Source organism: Bradysia coprophila, unplaced genomic scaffold (assembly GCF_014529535.1).
Source record: "Bradysia coprophila strain Holo2 unplaced genomic scaffold, BU_Bcop_v1 contig_297, whole genome shotgun sequence".
NCBI lineage: Eukaryota > Metazoa > Arthropoda > Insecta > Diptera > Sciaridae > Bradysia > Bradysia coprophila.
Genome location: NW_023503555.1, coordinates 1,156,541 through 1,180,663, shown reverse-complemented (window position 1 = coordinate 1,180,663; position 24,123 = coordinate 1,156,541). Strand labels below are relative to the sequence as shown.

The window sequence follows — 24,123 nt, the reverse complement described above, 5'->3', positions numbered from 1 at the left end:
TTCTTCTCTTTTTCACATTTGATCGTATGTACTCATTGTATTGTACATACATACCTGATATGTGCTTTATGAGTGGGAATGTCTGTTGTAAAGCTATAATAGTCTTGCAGTCTGCTAATACATGATAAATAAGAAAAGAATGCGAATACACATATGGGGCCGTTCACTGAATACGCAAGTGAAAAGATGCGAATATTCAAACGCACAACACCTACGTACGCAAAAATGTATGAAGAAAATTTCGATTTGTGTGAAGCAAACACTTTTGTCAAACCCTTTCCCCTTCAAAGCGTTCGTTATTTTATGAATGATCCCTCACATTATTCATCATTATGTAAATGTTAGGCATTAAATGACTGACTCTTTCATTATTTTTTTTGTCGCTCGTTGCAGAACACAAGGTCAATTATGTTTTGAATGATTGTTGTTCGGAAATGTGTCTGCCTTTGTATGATCCATCTTTTACGGATATTATAAACAGTCTACATCTAAAGGAAAACCCTAAGTAAACAAACACACAAAGCTCAATAAATATAGCAAATATTTTTTACGATTTCATTGCCACTTCGTATCAATCTAATTTGTTAATTAATACCGAAACGACAAAACAAAATAGCAGAGGCTAAGTTTTGTCGGGGGACGGTTGCCCATGGAAATATATTTTTACTGAAACTTAGAATAATACTTGAAACGTTGACGAATATAGTTCTCACAACGCAGCTGAAACTTCAAAAGCCTTTGTTGTGAAAAACGGGGAAAAAGTCGGAATTCACGCCGTAAGTGTGCCTAAAATTTGAATTTTAAGTGAACGATTCGATGAAAAAGTGAACCGAAAAATACATTTCAACGCTTCATTGTATGAAAATGACGCTACGGTAGAAAGACCTCCGCACTTTCCATTTTAAATTTCGACCGCACTTACGACGTGAATTCTTTTTTCTCGGGTGACAACTCCCTCGAAATGCAATTTCCAACTTTTTCCAGAATTTTCTCACATTTTTCCAAATTTTCCCAAAAATAGTCTTTGTCTGGATGTCGCATTTTCACGTGTGCAACATCAGAATGATATTTTCAAAATCAATTTTCATAAAATCATACAATCATGTCTGCAGCGACCCCGCTGAAATGAACTAAGAACTACGTCTCTGACTACACCCGTGTTGATTCCCTTATGCATTTATTGTGTACAACTAAACGGCAGTTATAGAAGAGTTATTGCCACAGGTAGTTCGTTTTATAGTTTTATTTTGTCTACTTTCAGATTATTTTGCGGCTAAACTTTACCTTTATGGAGATAGGTAGCCATTTAACGATCATCGTCGTCATTACTCCCGATATTTAATGAAAAACAATGACGCATGACCGCAAGATTTGTGCGGATACAGCGCGGAAAATGGGACTGAATATTCTTCTGACAAATTTGGTCAGTTTCTGTATTGTTTCTAGGTGGTTTAAAGTGAAAATTTTGTTTGTCCTACTACTATAGAGTTAGCAGGGCTCATTTTTCTCGTTCTGTCTGTAGTATCTGTTGTTCATCTCACATCAATTGTTCATTAAGCTCTACCAAGTCATCCATATTCTCACGAATTTGTCGCTTCGAACATGCAAACAAAGGTGTTCTGAGAAAGAGAACCTCATTATAGACTGTTGTGTGAATGAAAAAGTTTTTATTTTCAAGGTTAAAGTTTCCACGCAACAATAATGCTGGGATTTTACTGGTTTTCCGTATTTTGAAATTCTACGAAATCTTTTAAAAGGAAAGGTTCCCTCAATGTAAATGTTTAATGTTCATAACAATTAACAAGACTGAACTGTTTGACGTGTTGATACTATTTTTCGTTGTGTCTTTAATGGGTTTCATTTGAATGAAAATCGGAAAAATTTCAATTTTTTAAAATTTGCATACAATTACGAAATAGTTGTCTGTTAATAGTTGAAGAACATAGGAAATTCCAACAAGGAGTTTTGCGGTCAGAGTGGAAATTCTACTTTCAGATTGAGGTGAACGCAGCGTTTTTTCTATGTGCGAGGCGTTTTACGTTTTACTATACGAAACAAACGCATCAAAGGAGTTTTGAATGTGTCACACGATTTTTCAACACAAAAACAAAGGTGACAGACACTTCGGGTGAGAAAATTTCTACTTTGTCCTCTGTCAAAACAATAGGGTAGAAAATAGACATTTTTTACATCGAACCATCATCAGACAAAAAGTTAACAAAACGTCATTGTCTCATGGCCTTTTGACTGTACGAAATAAGGTTAATCAAACCGCACATATGAAATAGTTATTTGTTCAATGATGGAAGAAAAGTTAGAGGACCACAAGTCATCAGATAAAATGCAATTTCCAACTTTTTTTCCGAGGTAAATACAACCTTATTCATCACAAAGGCTTCTAACGTTTCAGCGGATGGGGAGACAGAGACATGACTATTGTCTCCCCTGCGTTCTAAAATTTTTTATTAACCTGAGTGTTGTTGGCACCACAAACATAAGCGATGTGCTATGGCTAGTTCTTATTATAGCAATAAGCAAAACGAGTGAGTTAATGCAAATGAAGTACAAGATTTGTATGAACTTCCATCCATGGACTATAATTTAATCGAACAGGAACAGAGTCTTAAGTAACAGATTTGATTCTCATTATGATAATAAGCTTATTTATGGCATTTGAAAAATTATAAAATGTTCCGACAAAAAGTTTACCAGCACTTCCTTTACGCTTTTGTAACTTCCATAAGAATTGATTGGATTAAAAAGTATTTATGGAAAGGTTTCGTATGACAATGACAATGACTACTAACAGCGGTCATTAAATTATTTATTTTTTGTAATCTGCGAAGTTGTATATAGGCATTGCAGCATATTGTACGATAAAAGTTTATTTTTACTTGAACTTTCTGAAGGTAAATGGCTTTACACACACTGACTTACGGCAGTTTCATTTAAATAAAATTATGTGCATTGTCTATGAGTCGTATGTCTCGTTGTCTCAGCGCATTGTAGCTTTCGTGTTTTGATAGCAATTAACATTTCAGATTCTTAACAATTCTTTTAAGACAATTCTCAGCTAAATAACAAATTTCTAGAATTGAGTGACTGGTAGCTTTCATGTTGGTTTCCTATTTCCTGCAGTGCTTACGTATGATTTAATGAAAGCAAATAAAAAAAAAATTCTTAATTTGTTATCGTAAACGATCTGACGCTTTTTTATTGCGGCGCTTTTCAAATACCTGTGAGCATAAGCTCTGACGTTTTTTTAGTATTCATCAGATGGTGTTTGCATTGCAATCACAATAAATACTTTTAAGTCCAATTGTAATCTGAATTGTTGCGAACAATTCATTGGTCGTTAAATTTAACGGTTGACGGTGATGTGTTTATCTTTTGTTATTATTTAAATGTTAAACTGAAAACTACTTCTCGTAGTATGCAAATTGCAAAGACGTAAATTTAAATTTTTGAATGCGCCATTTTTCCAGTCATTAAAATACTTTTATTGAATCACTCAAAGTGCAAAATTCCGATTTAAATTTGGCTTCACGTATATACATAGCCGTTTTATTATAAGGCTTTTGACTATGAACTACTCATTCGTACATCATAGCAACAGAGCCTGTTGTTTCCAACCCTCAACTAAATTAACGAACTATCGATCAAACCCTAAGAGGCCATTTGCATGGAATGTACTTAACGAATTAATGAAGAATCTCCTATACCCTTCCTTTGAGTGTGCAAAAATGTACTGGAAATAGTTTGTCTTTAATCTGACTCTTCTAGCCCTATAAAAGACATGTACTACCAAGGTGCTTTATTGCTTTCCTCTAATCATCTGTTGTCGACTGCAACGACAGAAATAGGCTATGACCTCTGCTGAATTTGGTTTTATAAGTGAAATTATTATTGTTAAATCAAATGAAGTAAAAGATTTTCTATCAAACACTAGGTGTTATGTTAAACAATTGAAGTAACAGATTTCATTGATCTGACACTGAATCAACTGAACGGAATGCTATAAAACGTTCTCGTTTGACCAATTCCAGTAACACATTAAAAGTGTATTAAGAATAATTGATTAAACGATTCTTTGGTTCGTGAGTTGGTCAAATAAATACGATACGATCACATGATGACAACAACATCTTCATCAATTTCGCAAAGTGGAAAAGAAATGACAAATTCATTTAAGCTAAAATTTGAATTTATTCATTGAAATTGGTTTGAACAATAAATTATGTTCGCACTCTGGATGGCTATTTATGTAATCGGAATTCGTAACGAATTAACGGATGAATTTTATTTTTGTCATCGGTCACTCAATCGAACATTTTTCTAATTTATAGCTTAAGCACTTTCTCATTGTCTAGAAATTCTTTATCGACCGAGTTATCGCAAAAATTTTTTTTTTTTTCTAATTTTCTTAATCGTATTCTCTCTAATCTGCTGCAGCATAATCTTAATGAATTGATGGTCGATTTTCGGGGGATAATGTGGATCAATTCATCCATCATCACCAATTCGAAATTTGAATAGCTTTTGCATATTTTTTGTTTGTGTTATCAACGCGCGACTGATAGATTAGTCTAGCTTTTTGTATTTAAATCGATTGATTTTCGACACGTTGAATTGATACGCGCTCGTCCAGACTGTACGGCTTTAGGCTTTTCAATCTTGTTTACATCAAATTGAATTATAGAAAAATATTTTTTGTGTGCATCAATCTTAGCTGAAATCCTATTCTAAAGTGGCGTTACATAATGTAATCCTCCGCCTAATTACCACAGCAAAAACACTTTTATCCTGCGATTAAAATAACTTTTTCGTTGGTAGTGTTATAGTGTCGTAAACTACAATCCATACCGAAAAGGCCGTATCACTGTTCAGAGATATTAAAATAACTTTAGAGCATTTACGCACGTCGTAAATATCAATTCGGTATGTACGTTCGAAACCTAAGGAATTTCATATTCTAAAGAACTTAAATCGCTGAAGATCTGCCGGTGTATGAAAGCGCTTAAGATAATGTAACAACACTGTTTTTCGTCGTTGTTTTTGTGTTTTAGCATATTTGATTTATTTAGGTTGTTTATGGTTTTAATGGTTTTATTTTCCATAATTGTAAATTCTGTTATCAGAACGGAAGAACTGCATAAAGTTTTTAAATCCGACATTTACAACACGTCTGTTGTGTGGGATGTTGCTGTTGTTTGTTTCCATTTGCAATTATTTTGTTGTGTGAATTCATCAACAATGTGTTCATGCAAATTTGAAATTTTCGGAAAGGTTTGACGATGTTATACCCAACTGTTCTGTCTCTATATCTCTCTCTCTCTCTCTCTCTCTTCTACCCAACGATATAAATAATACAAAATATATCTACAGTGTACACATAGCCATAAACAATCTATACATGGGGTAATCCACCCTTGTCCTTTGCTGTAAACTTTGGAGAGGTCTCCAGAGCACAGCGTAGGAAATCAATTTTAGTCGTTTTGTTTTTGTATGTAAATGGTTTGCTTCTGCGTATCTAATAAAGTGACAATCTGTGTGATCTCCCCAAGGTTTACGGCCTTGGACAAGAGTAATTTACCAATGAATTGAATGCAAAATTACCAATTTTTGGTCTGTGTACATTCAACTAATCACTATTATTCAAAGTATCGTCTGATATTTTATGAAAAATCTTCTACTTCATTTGTTTTAGAGTATTTTCAAGTGATTGATTTTAAATCTTTTACTTCATTTTTTGAAAATATTGTATTGCTATAAAAGCAGGCGTCCCACTTGTCCGAAATGTCCGAAATGTCCGAAATTTTACACATTTGTCCGAAATTGTCCGAAATGTCCGAAATGTCCGAAATTTTCTTCAAGATCTGACCAGATTTAAATATTGAAACCTCTAAAAGACTCCACAAAAAAAAATCGCCTGCGGCGCACTTCATACATTTTTCAATTATAATTTCCTTGTACCAATTCTTTGTCTTAAAATTTATATCAACATAGATGAGGGAGTAAATTAATTTTACGTACATATGTACATATGTACAACCCTTTGAATTATTTGAATTAAGATTCGTCCATCAGTCAACAACAGTCATTCGCTAATTAAATAAGTGTTTTACTAAAAACGATTTTGATTAAATCGTTACTGAATTTGTTAAGGGCAGATTCCGCCAATAACGGTCTGTTGAGTTACAATTTTTAAGACTGAAAACTCTAGTTTCAAGAAAAAATCGTAGTTTCAGGCATTAGACTGATCCTTCCTCTATTGCCTCAAAGTGTTAAAAATTTGATCTGAAACAAAACTATTGCAATTGGTGGAGGTCTGCATTTTCAAACCCATATTCTGCGGCGATCTCCGCTATCAAAAAATTTTTTCCGCCAACAACGGATTTGTTCCATAGTTTTTCACGCTCTATCGTCTCCAGCAAGTTTTTTTTCGTTCACCATAGAAACTCAGGCGTCCGCTGATAGACGATTTTACAGATTTTAAAATTTACTATCAGCGAACCGGCGAGCCGCCCTTAACTTAAACTACTTTCATTTCACTCGTCACAATCCGAGCCTTCACATAGATATTTTAATAATCGATGAGATAGACACGCTCTCCTGGTTTCTTCAGGATAACTTTAACTTCTGAAGGCAGTCAAATTCAAAAAACTCTGCATCCCATATTGACAAATTTTTAAAGATTTTTTATTCAGTAAGGGAACTATCGATATTGTCGAATTTTTTAAGTTACTTGGAACTAAATAGAAAATTTGCCTGCCTGTGGCGTATCGAGCTTCGAAAAGTAAAAATACGACTGATGTTTTGAAGGTCGACGTATTAGGCATCTAGCATAAATTTGAAGTGCGAACAATAGTACATTACTAAACCAGTGTATAGTATGGCGTTTTACTTTATGAGCGAGGGAAAGGGTTTTCACTAGTGAGAGAAAGGCTACATTCCCTCACTAGTAAAGTAAAATACATTTCTAAGCATTAGTACAAAATTTTTGGAATTGAAGTCGTCTGCGGTAAAAAAGTATGTTGCCTGGAAGTTCAACTAGTTTTATTTGAAGAAACCCGTTCAAAAATTTTTCTTTCTTTTTTAAATATTTTCAGCCAGGTTTCAGTTAACCCTCAAATTTAACAATACTTTTAGTAAAACATTTTTCAAGTCCTATATACCAGTTAATGATCAATTCATGTCACGTCAAAATATACTCCAAACAAATTTTTGAGTTTAGAATTTGTCACCAAATTCTGCTGATATAAAACGTTGAAATTTGGTGAGGGAATGATTTTAAATGTCTCACAGACTATTCCTATTGCGATTCTTTAGTGAAAACTGGAAAACATTTGTCCGAAATTTTTTCTGGAAATGTCCGAAATTTTATACAAATTGTCCGAAATGTCCGAATTTCGGACAGGGCAAAATTTAGTGGGAGGCCTGTATAAAAGACATCATAAGGTAGAGCTTGTCACTTATCTCTGCCGCGTTGTCGTTTTCTGTAACAGGTGATTGCCGTCCATGACAAATTGTGTGACAACACTGATTCTGGACAGCCAAAGAAGTTTTAATCGTCGTAACGCATGATTCTAAGCGTTATCAATTTCAATATATGGAAATCCCAGTAATCCCAGATGTTCAACGTCAAAACACTTTACTCTAAATTTTTTCCCATGTGTCTCAAACTCTCAGAAAAATAGATAGAGTTCGTCTAGTCTCTCGATTATTTTTTTTTGTTGCTCAAATTAAGAAGTCTGACCACATCATCAATGGAAAATTTTTTGTAGTAAAACTGCTTACTAATGAACAACTGGAGATCATGAATTTGATTATTAAGCTAATTGAATAATACGCCTCCTTTTAATCAAATATTAACATCTTTGCCAATAATAAAGTTTTCATATTTGTAAGTTCAAATAAAACGTACATTCACAGCGCATCTTATACATACAATTATACACACACGAGATACCTACACTGATAGTCACATGCTTTTCAGACTTTATTTTATCATAAATGTGAAATTTGCGCAACTGTTTCTTGCAAAAATTCTTAATTAATTCTCCAGAAGTAAATGACAAAAATTCCTCAGTATTTGTTTTGAAAACGAAAACAAAATTGAGTTCATGAATGTAAATACACCAAACCCAGTGCTCTACATTTTGCCACTTGGCAACGGTTTTCTGTATAGCAAAATATATTCAAACAATTTTGTAATTTTATGTTTTCCCCTAATTTCAGGACCAGAAAAATGGCCAGAACTATTTCCCATGGCGTCAGGCCATCGTCAGTCTCCGGTCAATATTGACACCAATTCTACGACCCGTTCCAGTACCTTGAAAAAACCACTGTCATGGAAATACTTACCGGAAAATACACGCAGTCTTGTCAATCCCGGCTACTGCTGGCGAGTGGACGTGAACGGCGAAGGATCTGAATTGACCGGTGGTCCGTTGACCGATGACAAGTATAAGCTGGAACAATTTCATTGCCATTGGGGATGCTCAGATGGAAAAGGTAAATGCGTTGTGCCTGGGGATCTGAGACAGCAAGATGACTGACATTTTGCTCTTGAATAATTTTAGGCTCTGAACACACCGTTGATGGACTGTCGTATTCAGGAGAACTTCATTTAGTTCATTGGAATACAACCAAATATCCAACATTCGAAGCGGCTGCAGCGCATCCAGACGGTTTAGCCGTTTTGGGAGTTTTTCTAAAGGTAAGATTTTAGTTGGCTTGGCAAAAAATAGAAAAATGTTCTTGGATTATCAAATAAAAAATCTAAATTACTCCGGATTTCCACTCTACGACCTATCTAAAGCCCCCTGAAATTTACAAATCTCTAATCAAATAAACAGAAAGGAGATTGATTGACACTAATCTGATTCATAGCTATTCTTTCCAAGAATCTTCCACCAAATATATCGATTTCCAATGGCAGTTCATATGAACTTTGCATATCGACGGCACAAATCAAACTGTGTCGACCTTGAAACAGTGTTTCAAGTTCGCTCAATATATTAATCGAATAACTGCCGTAAATAATTGATTTTTACGTTCGAAAATAAAACAATTGCAAACTGTGTGCACCTTACGTTTTGTTGTGGTTTGTTTTGAAAGCTTTTCAATCGGCTAGAACGAATGAATGAAACGGATGAATAGAAGAAACAGAAAAATGATTCGCTTCATTGACTTTCAACCTCAAATTATTATTGAATTAGACAAAATTATTGTTTGCACGTAACTTTTAATTGATGTGTAGTAGATCAAAGTCATAATTGAAACAAAAATAATTTGGTTTCGTTTTACGCACAATTGGTTTGAGCGAAACGATAAAGACGAACTGATGGAGTTAGAATTCTGTGTCTACAAAGGAAGATCGTGGAGAATATTTGGAAGGAAAGTTGGCTCTGCCAAGTTGTCCTTTAATAGTTTCATGTCTCTTCTCTATCCCTAGACAGTCATTGTGTTAAAAACCCGTTTTCAGGCGGAAATCATATCACCTCCAGTGCAATTACCAAATCAGTTTATTTTTGACTGGTCGATATACAAAATCTATTACTTCGATTGTTTTAACATTTGTTTTCCAATATAAACAACATACAAGCGTGAGCTCATCGATTGTTTTTGTCGTCAATATCGATGCTATTGTTCCATCCTCAGGTTGTAACAGTGTCACTGGTCGGCATCTGACCTTCATCAGTTGCTTCTAGTGCATTCTTTTAGGAAGACAGTAATTAAAATCACATTTGAACAAGTAAAGCGTCATAAGAAAAGCATCTGACTGCTCTGTAAGATTCATTAGTAAAGAATAGGTATGAAGTCAACTAAACACTTTTAAAGTCGACAAGACACGACCAGTCGTAGAAAAAACAAACTTTTATCGTCAAACTTTCAATTGCTCTTATCTTTCACCTTAAAATCTTCCATCGTGTTCCACGGTCTCCAGGCGTGACCTCTTATATCGATGCTCCACCATCGTCCCTTTCAAGATGATTCGATGATTTGACATGTACATTCAGAAGCCACTTGAAACGTTATTCATACCTCAATTCTCTTTCAGGTTGGTGAAAGTCATGACGAATTGGACAAAGTTGCCAAGTATTTACCATTCATTTCCCACAAAGGAGACAGAGTAAGTACACCGCACATTCGTTGTAATTGAACTCAAATTCAAATCAAATTTTCGTTCCCTTTCCCAAGGTCACTCTACCCGAACCGTGCGATCCAAGCAAACTATTGCCCAACAATCCAGCCTACTGGACGTACTTCGGTTCGCTAACCACTCCCCCATTCTCCGAATCGGTCATCTGGCTGGTGTTCAAGACACCGGTCGAAGTGTCAAAGAAACAATTGGAATTGATGCGCAATCTGCGCTGCTACGATGTAAACGAACCGTGTCCGTGCGACGGCAACGGAAAAGTGATCAACAACTATCGGCCCCCGTTGCCGCTCGGCAATCGTGAACTTCGCGAAATTGGCGGACATTAGCCATTAATGGACTACTTCAATAACTTAACAATACAAAACACGTAGCGTATAGAGAGAACGGATAGAAATATTGTAAAAATATGCAGCTGGTAATAAGTGGATGGTCGGATATTAATTATTCAAGTTTTATTAGTGGCTCTGTACCTTTGGACCATGATTTTAGAGAAGCCAGCTATCGATGTCATTTGGGAGTCCCGAATGGAACATCCCAATTAAAATGTCCTCCCAAGGTCGGACCTGTACACTTACATAAAACATTGGCTTCTAATTAGAATAAATTAGAATAAATTCAAGAGCTTCTAGTGATTCATTTCGAAATTATAATTTCTTCGCACAACAGTGAAGCCCATAAATCTTTGCTGGATAAATTGTGTGATTGTTCGGGTCAATGGGGGAATTAATTACACGGAAAGTATTACAAATAAAATGTTAAATTTAGGTAGAATTTAAGAAAATTATCGAGAAAGAGATTTGTATATGTGACTGGGCTGTAATCAGAAACCAGAATTAACTACAGTGCCTAGGCGAATGTTTCCATTCCCATAATGAAGGTGCTATGAGAATCAACATTATACGAACCTTTTTTTTGTACCTAAGCCTCGACCCAAGCCAAATAAAATTGCATGAGAGAGTTGCTGTCATTATTAATGAGTCTTGTTAAAATTGTTTTGTTTTTTTTTTCGTGGCATCCTTTCACTCTCTCTATATCCATTGATCCATTCTATTTTCATGGTGTGAATAGTTGGACTCTTTTTCGATGTTAATTATTATATCCTAACGCAGTACAATCATAATTTCCATATTTATTTTGCATTCTAATTTTTAAACTTGTTGCTGCTCCAGCACCATCATGTCATTTTTTGTCTAAAATATTTATTAATTTTTCGCGATTTTTCGTTTAGTACAAATTTGCGTAGCAGCATTTTCTATTCGTTTCGTTTGTCCCGCAAAAGTATAATTTGAAAAATGTACAAATAAATGCAAAAAACAAACAAAAAATCATTTGGTGTAGGGGTCAAGTTGTTAACAGTTTGTCAAACAAGAAAAATGTGAAAAATATTTTTGTATGAATAATGAGTATTGAGTATGTAGCGAAAATTGTAGTTTAGTGAGTAAAATAATGGAAAATAAATAAAACAGCAACAAGAAAACACATTTTTGTTTCAATTCTATACAATAGTAAAAACTGATAATTTTATCGACAAAAAGGACGAAATTAAACGATGAGAAAAGAAGTGCAAGATTTTTTGCCAATCCGGACAAAATACGGATAATTCCCTTGACTGAAAGTCATGGGTCTTACGGATGATAAACACCCTAAAATGTTTGTCACACAATGATCACTACTATGATTGAAAATGCATGAATGTATGACCAAAAACCTTAAATACAGAAAATGTTTGTCACACTTTGATGATTCGTTGATAACACGATAACTTGACGTAATCCTCAACGGATTTCCAAAAACTTTTTTTTAATCGACAGGGAATAAAATTACGAAGGCTACGTTCGAAGATGGGTCGTAACGGGCTGGTGATCTTAGAGATATTCCCAAAAGAATTTTTGTCTCGTTCCTAGATAACACGATAGCTTGACGTAATCCTCAACGGATTTCAAAAACTTTTTTTATTCGACGGGGAATTCCATTCCCGATGATAAGTTCAAAGTTGGGCTATGACGGTCGGGGGATCTCAGAAATATTCCTAAAAGAATTTTTGTATCGTCCCGTGATATTATCGTGTTATTAGTTGAGTAATTCTTAATGATCCACAAAAGACAATTATCCCACTAAGAAAGACATTTTTGGGTTAAGCTCGTTAATGGAATATACTGGAGTAATATTCTAGGATTCATTCCAAAATTTTGTGTGTGTAATATCTTTATATCGATGATAAGAAAAAAATTAAAGTTTGGACGAGTGTGAACTTTGCGGCCAGAGCGAAGCGAGGGCCGTAATCACACGAGTTTCATTTTTATTCAATATGTAAGCAAGAAATTCGCCTCTTTCCAGGGTGTGTATCTCGTGCTGCCTTTTTGATGGTATCTTTTCATCAGAATCCTTTTTTCAAAACACACGACCGCAATTCACGCCGTAAGTGTGCCTAAAATTTGAATTTTAAGTGAACGATTCGATGAAAAAGTGAACCGAAAAATACATTCCAACGCTTCATTGTATGAAAATGACGCTACGTTAGAAAGACCTCCGCACTTTCCATTTTGAATTTCGACCGCACTACCGGCGTGAATAACGACCACGAATGTATTAGCTTTCAACAGAAAGTACCGAAATTTTCATAAACTGCTCAGTTTTCTCAGGGTTGGTCAAACTGCTACAACCAAATCTATTTTATGTTGAAAGCTAACACATTCGTGGTCGTTATTGCGGTCGTACATACTTGAAAAATGATAATTTTGGTGGAAATATATCACCAAAAGACAGTATTTAAAAATCACCCAAATGTATACTTTTCAGCAAATCGTCGATGCCTCTTAAGTACTGAAAATACGTATGAGCCAGTATATGATCAAGTGCTGGAATTTCTCATATACGTGTTTTGTATCGAAAGTAGGGTACGCATACCCTGGTATACTTTTATATACTTTTAGAGTGATTTTTTTTTGCTCGGATTACAAAAATCTTCTTGAGAAAAGTAGTCAGTCAGTCAAGGGATCTGACCCATCCAAAAGATGGGGCCTAGTAAAGTTAGCACGCTATGGAACAAGGCGTGGGAACGAGAGGTGGAGAACATATTTGTCACTGATGAAGGACCGGTTGGGTATTAAAACATAGTTTCTTCGCCACCTCAGAAAATATGCCCAGAAAATACTGGTGGCCAGTACGATACGACAATTAAAAAAAAAATCATTTTCCATTTTTTCCAAATATTCAAAATTTGAGTATTTATACCTCAGAGTATAAATGACAATAGTATTTTTCGTACCCAGACAGAAAATGACGATTTTTTCAGCACCAATCCTAGGTGCGCTGAAAAAATCCATTTCCCGTCGAGGTACGAACAACGTTTTGTGCACCGGACTACTGAAATAGACAAACCACATCTAGACCAGTGCCCCACATGCTCTTGAGTCCCTCATAAGGCCACGGATTTTCATCGATGGTAAAATGTGTAAGTGACCTTAGACTAATATAATCATTTTAGTAGGCACATTCAAATTCTACGTGCTAATTTAGGTGGGCAAATTAGTAGGAAAAAACTCACACTATCAAATAATTCGTATGTGATGTAGGGGCCACTTTTTTACGTAATTTTGTTCGTAATTTCCTCTCTAGGTATAATTACTCCAAAGGAATTCACGCCGTAAGTCTGCCTAAAATTTGAATTTTAAGTGAACGATTCGATGAAAAAGTGAACCGAAAAGTACATTTCAACACGTCATTGTATGAAAATGACGCCACATTAGAAAGACCTCCGCACTTTCCATTTTGAATTTCGACCGCACTTACGGCCTGAATACAGATTGTTATCACAACGGATAGACTAATTCTAAGCTAATTCGTGTTAAAATGGCTTCCCTCGACAACCAGACCACGTAACCACAGCCAGCTAAAGTCGAAATTTTGACATTTTTGAATGGCGATATGTCCAAGACGAAAAAAGTTTGAAACTCTTTGAATGGCGATATTGGTAGCAATGAACGTCAACACAAGGTATGGTCGAATGTCAAATTTTGTATGCAGCGGAGGACTTAGCGATTTCATATAAAGATACTCACCTCTCATGAGAGGTGAGTTTGTTTATATGAAATCGCTATGTTCTCCGGTTTGTATCAACAGACCATACCTGGCTTATAAAGATACTCACCTCTCATGAGAGGTGAGTTTGTTTATATGAAATCGCTATGTTCTCCGGTTTGTATCAACAGACCATACCTGGCTTATACTTTCATTGATTGGTAGAGGATTCCATGCTCTATTAAAAGCCGAGAATGTATTTTACAAAATTTGTCTGAATTGTACAATATTTGAAAACATTTATTTTCACCATCCCCAGCAAAACTTAACACTAGCTTAGAATTAGCAAGGCTGTATACTTTGGGGAGTGGTGTGTTCCCGCGTATCTAATAAAATGGCGGTCTGCGTGACCTCCCTAAAGTATACAGCCTTGAGAATTAGTCCCTCTATCCGTTGCGATAACAATCTGTATTCCAATTGACTCGTCGGTCCCGCACGGCCATGATTGCCGGTTCTCCGAAACGGCTGGATGGATTCGCGAACTGAATGTGGTTCCTTATAGTACTTTTAATTTCTTGTAGTTTCTTAAAAATCACCAGAGTGTGAAGGAATACCAAAGTAAAAAAATATGTTTTTTTCATGCTAGAGATGCGAAAATCTTATTTTGCTCACTATGAAGCGTTGCGAAAATGGTGTTTGGTTGTCATTCTGAGGGGTTCAGCCATATTGAGTAAGAAAATGATCATTTTCTCATCTGAAATGGCTGAATACCAAAACCCGCCATTTATTTTATTTTCTTCAAAGTTAAACGCAAGCATTAAAAACGTTGTGTTCATCTCGGGGGTAGATATTCTAATAGTCCGTTGCCAATTCGCAACGTTAAAGATGTCCAATGATCTCTGTTCTACCTTTCGAAATACTTTGGCGTCGTACGCCGGACAAATCAGAATTAGAGACGTTCGCAGGCCCGGAATGAACTAAGGGCTTCTTGACTTTTTCGTTGGGACGAATGACATTTTACAAATTTTCTGCATTCAACGTCCGAATGGCTTTTGGGTTGATCAGTCCGGACGTCGACGTTCGCGCAACAAGATGCGAAAAAATGGTGAGCTCCAGGAAAGCGTCTTACATAGCAAAATAAATGTTTTAAACAAATAAAATAAAAGATTTTATTGCAACCTGTCGAAAATACTTTGGGATCAAAGGAAGTAGTAGATTGGTACATTAAAAGAGTCCAATTTTCACACAATGATAGAAATTTATTTGCATTAAAACGTTCCTCTTCGATAACACGTCTATTTGGGCTTATATTTTCGCTGTTGCGACTTCATGTACTCGGTGAATCTCGACAAATTCAATCGCACCGTACAAACAGCCGAATACCGGTCGCCCAAATCTCGTTTCTGTTGCTGTATCTTATTCTTGAGCACACGTTCCAACTGCTTCGCCTTTGCCACCAAACCCAACTCATGAACGATTTGCTCCCAGTCATTGTCCGAGAAAATATCCATCAGTGCGTCCATCGCCTCCGATATTGCCCATGCATCCTGTTCCTGTAGGCTGGCGTCCACGATAAACGTAATGATGGTTTTGACTAGCACTTCCGGCAACAAACAGCCAAGAACGCCCAGCATTCTCAGCCAATTAGCACGAGTTTCCGGTTCGACGCAAATTTGCACGCCATTTAGCATGAGTTGCAGGTCGTTGTTAGTCATTTTGTTGAACAAATCCGGACTGTACTTGAGATGATCGAGCGCTGCTCGCATCAGTGATGTGGACGCTTCCAGGATGTCGGTGTTCTGCGTTCCCTGGAAGACCTGTTGGCCCAAATCTAGCCAGACATTGTAAATGGCTGTTGGTCCACCTAGATCTTCGGTGGTCATCAAATTACACAGATTGTGTAGGCAGAGGAGCGACGAAATCCGCATTTTTTTCACCCTGAAAAGAGGAATTCGAGATCAAAATGCCGTCCATTAAATGACGTTTCGGAGGTGAACCCACTTGTTGAGCAACGACTGTTCCGCTTCTCTCAATATGTCCGCTACGTTATCAGCAATCGGTTGGGCTCGCTGCCATGTCTTCTCGACCAATCCGAGCGATTTAACAGCCTCGAGCACATCGCTGGGTAGTTTGTCGGTATTCTGCAGATTGGAGCTGGAATGCGATGATGCCATGTCATAGTCGTGAACACTTTCCGCATCGGACAAATCGTCTTCCACATCGTCAGACTTGTCTGAAAGAGAAACACAAAACGCATGAACATCATCACTCTCAACGATCAAACTGTAATGACCAACCTTCGTCCTCGATCGTGCAAATGTTGGTTATTGTTTCGGCGCCTACGCGTTGCGCTTCCAACAGCCAGCCCACATTTTGCACCTCAATTTCCACTTCTGATGGCATGTCCTGTTTTCGTCGTCTCAAACTCGCCTGTGCATCTGACTCCTCTTCCATTGCATTCGAGTCTTCCGTTACGAACAGTTCGTTTCTATTTACATTGAGTGGTATGACACTACTAACACCACCCAAAATCGTTCTGTGGTTGATGTTGAGCGTTTTCGAGAGTGTGACGAAGATTAGATTTAAATGGGGCGCTAAGAATGCCGGAATATTTGCACATATTGCTGCCGAGAGTGTGCTCAGCAGTGTGTAGGCATGTCCTTCCTCGGGAATCGACAGCAGTGATAACAATTCTTGGACATAATCGTTGAGAATTTGCCATGCCACCGGATTGTCCTCTGTTATGACCACCAAACACTGAGCTACGGCGATGGCTACATGGATAAATGTCAGGGTGAAATTCGAACGCTATGCTGAAGTCGCACTCGAAATACTTACAAATATCCAGGCCAAACACTTTGTAGTCGAGGTACTGAATGAAACTCTGAACTATTCTCGTTTGGTTGAAGTTGCTCAAAGCGACTCCGGTACTTTCGCACAAGTTCCACACCAAATTGATCGCTTGCAGAAATGTATCGGCTGCCTCGTCCATTTGATTGTTCATTTTATTATCGAAATGGGGCACCCAGTCCGACGAAATGGCGTACTCATTCAACAGGGCTAACAGCGGTGTAAGAACATCCTGTTCCACCAGATTTTCACAAACGTCGATTCCATTCATTGACAAATTTCTGAGTGCACCGGCGGTGGCATTTCTAATACTCTTGCACGGATCCATCAACCATGAGGCGATTGTTTTGACGATGTCACTTTGAACGATCTCCGGTATTCGTTGACGGTTCTGGCACAAAAACGACAACGATTGCAGTGCACACATTTTCTCTTCCACACTAATTGATTGCAATTGATCGACCATCGCGGCAATTGGACCATGCGGGTGGTCCTCTGCAGCCAATAATTCTTCATTGAAATCGCGTACGCTGGGAATGCCAATTGGATTTACTGCGGCCACTTTGGGCTTCGATTTTTTGGTTTTACCCATTGCTTAACCGGTGACTGACTGTTTTGAGTTTTCGATTCTGTCACTACAACCTTCTGAGCATATCAAATTATTTGATAAATTTAATAATATCGCGCAGTGAACTCGACCCACGTTGCCTCTTTTTTATTTGACAGATAAAAAATGTCATAACATAACCAACAAACTAAACTTCATCGAACGATGAATAAAAAGCACTTTACAGATCGTGGCGACATCTTAACTTTTAATGGAAAAGTGACATATTTACGTAATTTTGAAAAAGTGGCGGGCAAGCGGGACTGTTTTAATTTTTCACTTCCTGACATTGTGGAATATTGCATGTAACTTGAGCTCAGACTAAGCGCACTATCATTTTAAAAGTCTGTAATCGAAGTCGACATTCACAAGTTAGCATTTTTCCCTTATTGCAGCGATAATACTCTACTGGCAATAAAGCAGACTAAAACTCAGAAAGTATGGGAAAGTTTGCATGAAGATGCCGGTTACTTAATTCTGAATGTGATTCGACAGTGAACTTAAAAAACTGATAGAAGTTCTAGCATGGACAGAAGATATATTCCAAGGTTTAGACGATCAAAATGTCGACCCTTTATTACCACAGATAATCAATCAGGATGAAAAAATTTCCACCTGAAAACCACCGATTTTTCAAACAGCTCTACCACGAAAACGACAATTCCGAGAGAGGCAAGATATACCAAGTTAAACTCGAATTGAAGCAAGGATTCGATGGGTACCACAGTCGTCAAAAATCCGGATGGCATGGCTAGCCGATTGCTCGAAGATTTCGCGATATCACTGTTAAACGAGGCTTGGTTTGGCTGAACCAGGGGCTATTTTGTTCAATTTTTTGCGAATTTTTACGAATTTGGAGAATTTTGGCAAATTGGCGAATTTGGTGAATTTCGGCGAATTTTTACGAATTTTCTTTGTAATTAAAAAATTGTTGGATTATATTTTTCATAATCTTATCAATAATATTTTCGGAAAATCTAATTAAATATCTATCTTAGGTTGACGAATATTTTCAATTCCTGTTTCAAAAAATGTCTCATAAAAACCTCACAAACATCTCCGATATCTCAAAATCGATATAGTTATTTTCCTAAAGCATGCTAATATCCTTTTTTTCAGCGAATGAGACGTTTGCAGCTTGAACCGGAGACGAGTGCTGGAGTCAAATTCGCTAAAAATGCCTCTTAGCGTAAGTTAGGAACAACATTTTTCCTAAACGACGTGTGAAATGAGCGACGACGTCGAGATATTTCAACACTAGTTAGGAAATAGCTATTATCATAATAAGGTAGTAAATGGGATTGTTTTGCGCACTACATGTAAGATTGCCGATACGAGCGAAGCGAGTTCGGCAACACTTCGTGTGCGCAAAACCCCCATTTACTACCGTGTTAGGAACAAGGTTTTATCTCCTGAAATGTCATAATCACCGTAAAAAACAAATTTAAAAAATCAAACTGAAACATAAACACGCCATGACACCGTCACTCATTCATATTCCCCACAAATAAAACACACAACTAGTACACTGTCAAGAGTTTGTCAATTTTCAGTGAATAAATGAGAAATCATCGAAGTTTTGAGTGAATAAATGCGACATTATCGAAGTTAGCCGTGCGGAAATGACCATTTATCGAAATTTTCAGTTAATAAACGTACGTTCTCTGAATGACGTGTTTAAATCTAGCCCATTTTGATTCTAAAAGTGACACTCAAATTGTGAATATTATGACATTACAGTAGATAAAAGTACTTTTAAGTACAGAAACGTACTCTACTGAGACAAAAATTCTCGGCTTTATTTTTCGGGTTGCTTCTACCTCAGGTTATTGCTAAAAATGTGTTTTGACACATTACAGTGGCAGACGATTCGGTTTTCTTCCGTAAATTCCTTCAATACATTTTTAACCATTTTTCTAACAATAGGTTTCTCAACATCTGCCACTTGTGACGCCTTGTTGTAAAAAAATTTTTCACAAATTTTTTGGGTCAATTTTTTGTTGATAAAACTTTTGCATACGGCGCACAATGCGTCACCCTCAGCGATATCAGTTATTTTGTAAGTAAGATAAAGGACTTGCGTCACATTCATTCTTTAATAGTATATGATAAAACACGTACAGGATTTAATGTTTTACAAGTAAAGTATTTTGTTTAAATTTTTAGACTGTGGAAGCGTACCCAAGATTGATGCAACGTTTCCTCGTTGTGCGATTCCTAGCCGTTGAAAAAGGTAGCTCGTTGCCCGTTTCTCTTTCGTTACTTCTGTGATTTTGCTACCCTTTAAGGGTTTTTTGACTGATATCACTACTTTTGTAAGTATGTCATTTCGACAACATCAAAAGACCTTTTGAAATTAAAAAATTCTAGAGAAATTAGTCTAAATTCCAAAATCTAGAAACAAATCTTGGAAGGTCTCATTCATGTCGAAGATAACCCAAATCCATCAAAAAATCCGATGGAAGGTAGGTAGTGCTAGAGTAATCATCTATCATCCCAAAATTTAGGAACCATCCTTGAAGCACCTCACTCATGTCGAAAATAACCCAAACCCATCAAAAAACCCGATGGAAGTTAGATATTGCCATTGAATGCAATAAAATAAATTGACATCTTGCAAAGTTTCGACACTGCCAACTATTATTGGTTAATTCAATATTCATTTTCTCCTTCGTTACTGTGACTTTATAAATTTTGGTTGTTATTTTGGTCGCGCTAACGCCTTAGACATTTTGTCCGTTAGACATTTTTACTTAGACATTTTAACCTAAAGCCCGAACGATAACGACAGAACGGATGACAACGATCATCAGAACAATATCTCACTTTAGTTTTTTCTCGACTTCCTTTGTGAGGACAAATATACAGTCGAATTGAATATAAAAGTACTCCTTGGAAAGCTAGGAAGTCGGGTGAATTTTTGGAGAATTTTAGCGAATTTCGGTGAATTTGGCAAATTTTTGTGAATTTTGATGAATTCGGCGAATTTCGGTGAATTTGACGAATTTTTACGAATTTGCAGAATTTCAGCGAATTAATTCAACTAAATAGCCCCTGGGCTGAACGGAGGCAAAATTGGAGTGGTCTTTTGTAGGTGGAAATCAAACATTAAGCTCTACAACGTCGTCTACATCCCAAGCCGAGAGCTTACCCGATTAAAAAAAACTAGCAGCTCTTGCCTCTGACTCGAACTAATGCTTCGAGGTACAAGCGAAAGTGCCTAAAACGAGCCTGATACGTAATGTTTTCATTCTCCTGATTTGTTTCTGTTTGTTCACATTTTTTTAATAGTGTAAGATTAGGCGTGTCAGTGTAAACATTGTACAATTATGATTATTTTCCGACATTTTAGTCTTTTAGTGTCAGCAGTTCGTTGACCAACAAGGCTTAGTGACTAGTTAAGTTTTTGTGAGTATAACGACAATGAAGTTATAATTATTATCGCAAAGTGATGCATCGCAAGCCAAGTACCGCAACTAACGATTTGTTATTTCTTTCGATTTAAATATCGTTTTAGTGTTTGCTATCAAACGTTTACTTTCCATTAATTTTTCTACACACTGTTAACTGAGAGTGCATTTATGCCACTCAGCATCATAATATGCAAAATTTGAATACTTTGGATACCTCTGTGGCATAAAACGTTGTATGAAACTTGATGCAATAGTATATTACTTCCGAGGTTCCAAGTTGTGTATTTGATAAGTGGGGTGTTGTCAAATAACAACTTGGAACTTCGTAAGTACAATGCTTTACGTGATTAGGCAATGTAAATGAAGATGAAACATGCCGTAACACGTAAAGTACTTTATTAGGCTCACGATGTGTATTATGACACACTGACTGAGGCCTCGTTATATTATAATTATGACACGAGGCCTCAGTCAGTGTGTCATAATACACAACGTGAGCCTAATAATATATATTACACACTTGTCACGAAGAAGTCGAGGCTTGCCGAGACTGATAGTGATAAGTGTGTACTCTATTTTATCACATAAGCGAAAACGAGACAACAACATAGACCTGAAGTGTAATTTTTGAATTATTCTTCTAGTTAAGTAATTTTGACATCCGAACACCGCGCGTATGTGATAAAGTACTTTGCACCTCGATTGCATAAATAACTATTTATCTGAAAGGCAAATTGACATACGCATACAATTTAAGTGTGACCATAAGAGATTTCGACTTACAGAAGATAATTTTTGTTTTCTCTCTTTCTCTCTTTCTGTATCGTCGAACAACAGAAAATTGTCACAAGAGAATGTACTACTTCAACGTCTCTCAGTTAACACTCCTGTCATATTTTTGACGACCAGCCTTTTCTAGTGTTTAAATGTATCTGTTCTAAAAGATTGCCATACGTAATCTCGCCTGCCGTGACTAACCAGTATCCGGTTTTTAGCTACTGTACTGTTCTGTAATTGACGTTTAATTTCGTAAAACGATTTTTTAATTGCTTGTGTCCACCACATTTTATATTTTTATTATAAAATCGAGTTACACAAAGACAAAATGAACCCTGATCTGCAAATGGCTAATGATTTATACAATAAATCGCAAGAGCCTCATGGAATCAGCCGCCCACTAAGACGGAGCTATTTGGAAAAGTCGTTATCGTTGTACCGATCGCAAATGCGTCACACGGCGCAGAAAAATGTTCCGTCTCTCCAGAAGAATTACGGGCTAGCCAGCTACCGATTGGCCGATGTACTTGATGCGGACGATGATTTGCCGTTGATCATTTTTCATTTGAGTGAAGCGATTCAAGCTTTCTCGACAGCTTGGGTCATGAGACCGAAAGACAAACAAACCGAATGGGGTAGTCGATTGGAAGAATTGATTTCAGATTGTTTCGAGAAGTCGCATCGTTCACGTACGTGTGCTTTGAACATACTTGAGCTGACGGATAATGCTTACAGTTTCTGTTTCTTCCAGTCAATGGCGATGTGACGAAATTCCATTTCATCGATCAACTTTCCAAAGCAGTCGGAAACGGCAAAGAGAATGACGTACATCGCATTCGACTGCATCTGGCAAACGGACAATATTTCTATCGTTGTGGGGTTAAAGTGATGGAAGGGTATGACTGTTGCAGCTGAAAATGTTCTCTCAAACTTCAATTCTATATTCAAATCGCAGGAATGATTACTTAAGCACTGTCCGGATGGTGGAATATGCTTCGCATCAATTCGAATTAGCTGCTCAATCCGCTCATGGCAGTACCGACAATTTTTCGATCGACATTTCTCGCTTACAGGAGGACATCTCATTTCTGCGAAAGTCATGCGAAGCGATTAAATTACGGGAGCAGGCCGACCGATTATTCGACGATCAGGTGATGCAGTCGGAGGAGTTCAATTTCGAGATGGTGTGGACCATTTTGGATTTGTACAAGGCGTCCGAGATGCATTGTCGGAACGTCGACATCGAAAATGAAGCCATTGCTCTGTCACGTCAGGGCAGACTGTTCCACAAAATTTTCAATCTACGTTCGAAGGCGCACACCTACTACCGTGCATCATTTGATCTGGCCGTATCGTTACATCCGAAAGATATGAATAATTTTGAATGGTTCAAGGAATGTAAAACGGCGTTGGAGGAACACCAGAAGGCAACGGTACGTGAAGAGGAGGCGAAGAAAGATAAAGAGCGGGCTCCGTATCTGGAGAAGATGAAGGACAAGCTGGACGCCTTAAAATCACATGCGTAAGACGAACAAAAAACATTGTAGTTCAATCTGCAGAGTCAACTATTTTGTTTTTCCTTTTCGCATCAGGACCGACGCATTCAAACTTCTGAAGTACATTTACACCAACCATCCACCGAAGGTCAGCTATGACTACAAAGAAAATTCCATCGACAGTACAAACATCAAAAAGGCCCTACTGAACGCCATCATTCAATATCATCCCGATAAGCAAGTTCAGTACGACATGGAATGGCGTGTTCTCAGCGAAGAGATAACCAAATGTCTGAATGTTCGATATGAATGCTTCAAGGGATGCTGATTGAGTCGCTGCCTGGAACACGTCGTTGTCGTTATTTCCGTTTAATTTGAATTTATGTTCTCTCTATGCGCTTTCGCAATAAAACTAATCTGAACTCAACATAATCTCGACACTAATTTCCTTTGCGGCAACGTTAATTTTCTCTCGAGTTCATTTCTCCATTTTATCGACGTCTCAATATGAGATCAATAACTGTGTGGAGTAACTAGAGCCAAAATTTAGGAAAATTCAAGAAAATATGGGAAATTATGTTCTAAAAAAAGTCCCTGTTGATAATGCACAAAAACTCCAGACTTCACACCATCAGTGACTTTCGAATATTCCTAATTCTTGGAGATTTGCAACTGTCGAAGATTTGAAAGACTTTTAAAAATTTGTTACTCTAGAGCACTCATAATTATGAGTCTCATAGCTTTCGATATTCGATAAGTCATCATAACGATGTAAGGACTGTAGGGAAATTCAAG

The 24,123-nt window shown here is 37.0% G+C and overlaps 3 protein-coding genes across 3 annotated transcripts in view; 2 read left to right on the top strand and 1 right to left on the bottom strand.

Annotated features, from left to right (window-relative positions):
- The window catches only part of LOC119078771 (carbonic anhydrase 2), a 30,069-nt gene extending 18,427 nt beyond the window's left edge, over window positions 1-11,642 (top strand). Inside the window, exons 2-5 of the mRNA XM_037186481.1 lie at window positions 8,239-8,514; window positions 8,583-8,719; window positions 10,064-10,135; window positions 10,204-11,642. Of these exons, the coding sequence (XP_037042376.1) occupies window positions 8,239-8,514; window positions 8,583-8,719; window positions 10,064-10,135; window positions 10,204-10,491 (773 nt within the window). The 3' untranslated portion in view covers window positions 10,492-11,642. The remainder of the gene's footprint in view (window positions 1-8,238; window positions 8,515-8,582; window positions 8,720-10,063; window positions 10,136-10,203) is intronic.
- A 3,781-nt stretch (window positions 11,643-15,423) lies between these two features.
- On the bottom strand, window positions 15,424-17,769 carry LOC119078731 (HEAT repeat-containing protein 3). The gene is made up of 4 exons (XM_037186414.1): window positions 17,024-17,769; window positions 16,483-16,959; window positions 16,187-16,418; window positions 15,424-16,123 (listed from the first exon to the last, which is right to left on the bottom strand). Exons 1-4 carry the CDS (start codon window positions 17,625-17,627, stop codon window positions 15,481-15,483), a joined length of 1,956 nt encoding a protein of 651 aa, XP_037042309.1. The 5' UTR covers window positions 17,628-17,769; the 3' UTR covers window positions 15,424-15,480.
- Window positions 17,770-21,979: 4,210 nt separating this feature from the next.
- Window positions 21,980-23,763, top strand: LOC119078723. The gene is made up of 4 exons (XM_037186400.1): window positions 21,980-22,521; window positions 22,584-22,728; window positions 22,788-23,354; window positions 23,425-23,763. Exons 1-4 carry the CDS (start codon window positions 22,161-22,163, stop codon window positions 23,654-23,656), a joined length of 1,305 nt encoding a protein of 434 aa, XP_037042295.1. The 5' UTR covers window positions 21,980-22,160; the 3' UTR covers window positions 23,657-23,763.
- Window positions 23,764-24,123: the final 360 nt, after the last annotated feature.

Excerpts from the sequence above, each read along its gene's own strand:
- LOC119078731 (XM_037186414.1), bottom strand. The coding sequence starts at position 17,627 with ATGGGTAAAACCAAAAAATCGAAGCCCAAAGTGGCCGCAGTAAATCCA. Across the intron at positions 16,419-16,482 it reads TTGCACGATCGAGGACGAAG|ACAAGTCTGACGATGTGGAA; the intron begins GTTGGTCATTAC and ends TTTCTCTTTCAG. Across the intron at positions 16,124-16,186 it reads GAACAGTCGTTGCTCAACAA|GGTGAAAAAAATGCGGATTT; the intron begins GTGGGTTCACCT and ends TCCTCTTTTCAG.
- LOC119078723 (XM_037186400.1), top strand. The coding sequence starts at position 22,161 with ATGAACCCTGATCTGCAAATGGCTAATGATTTATACAATAAATCGCAA. Across the intron at positions 22,522-22,583 it reads CGAGAAGTCGCATCGTTCAC|TCAATGGCGATGTGACGAAA; the intron begins GTACGTGTGCTT and ends TGTTTCTTCCAG. Across the intron at positions 23,355-23,424 it reads GACGCCTTAAAATCACATGC|GACCGACGCATTCAAACTTC; the intron begins GTAAGACGAACA and ends TTTTCGCATCAG.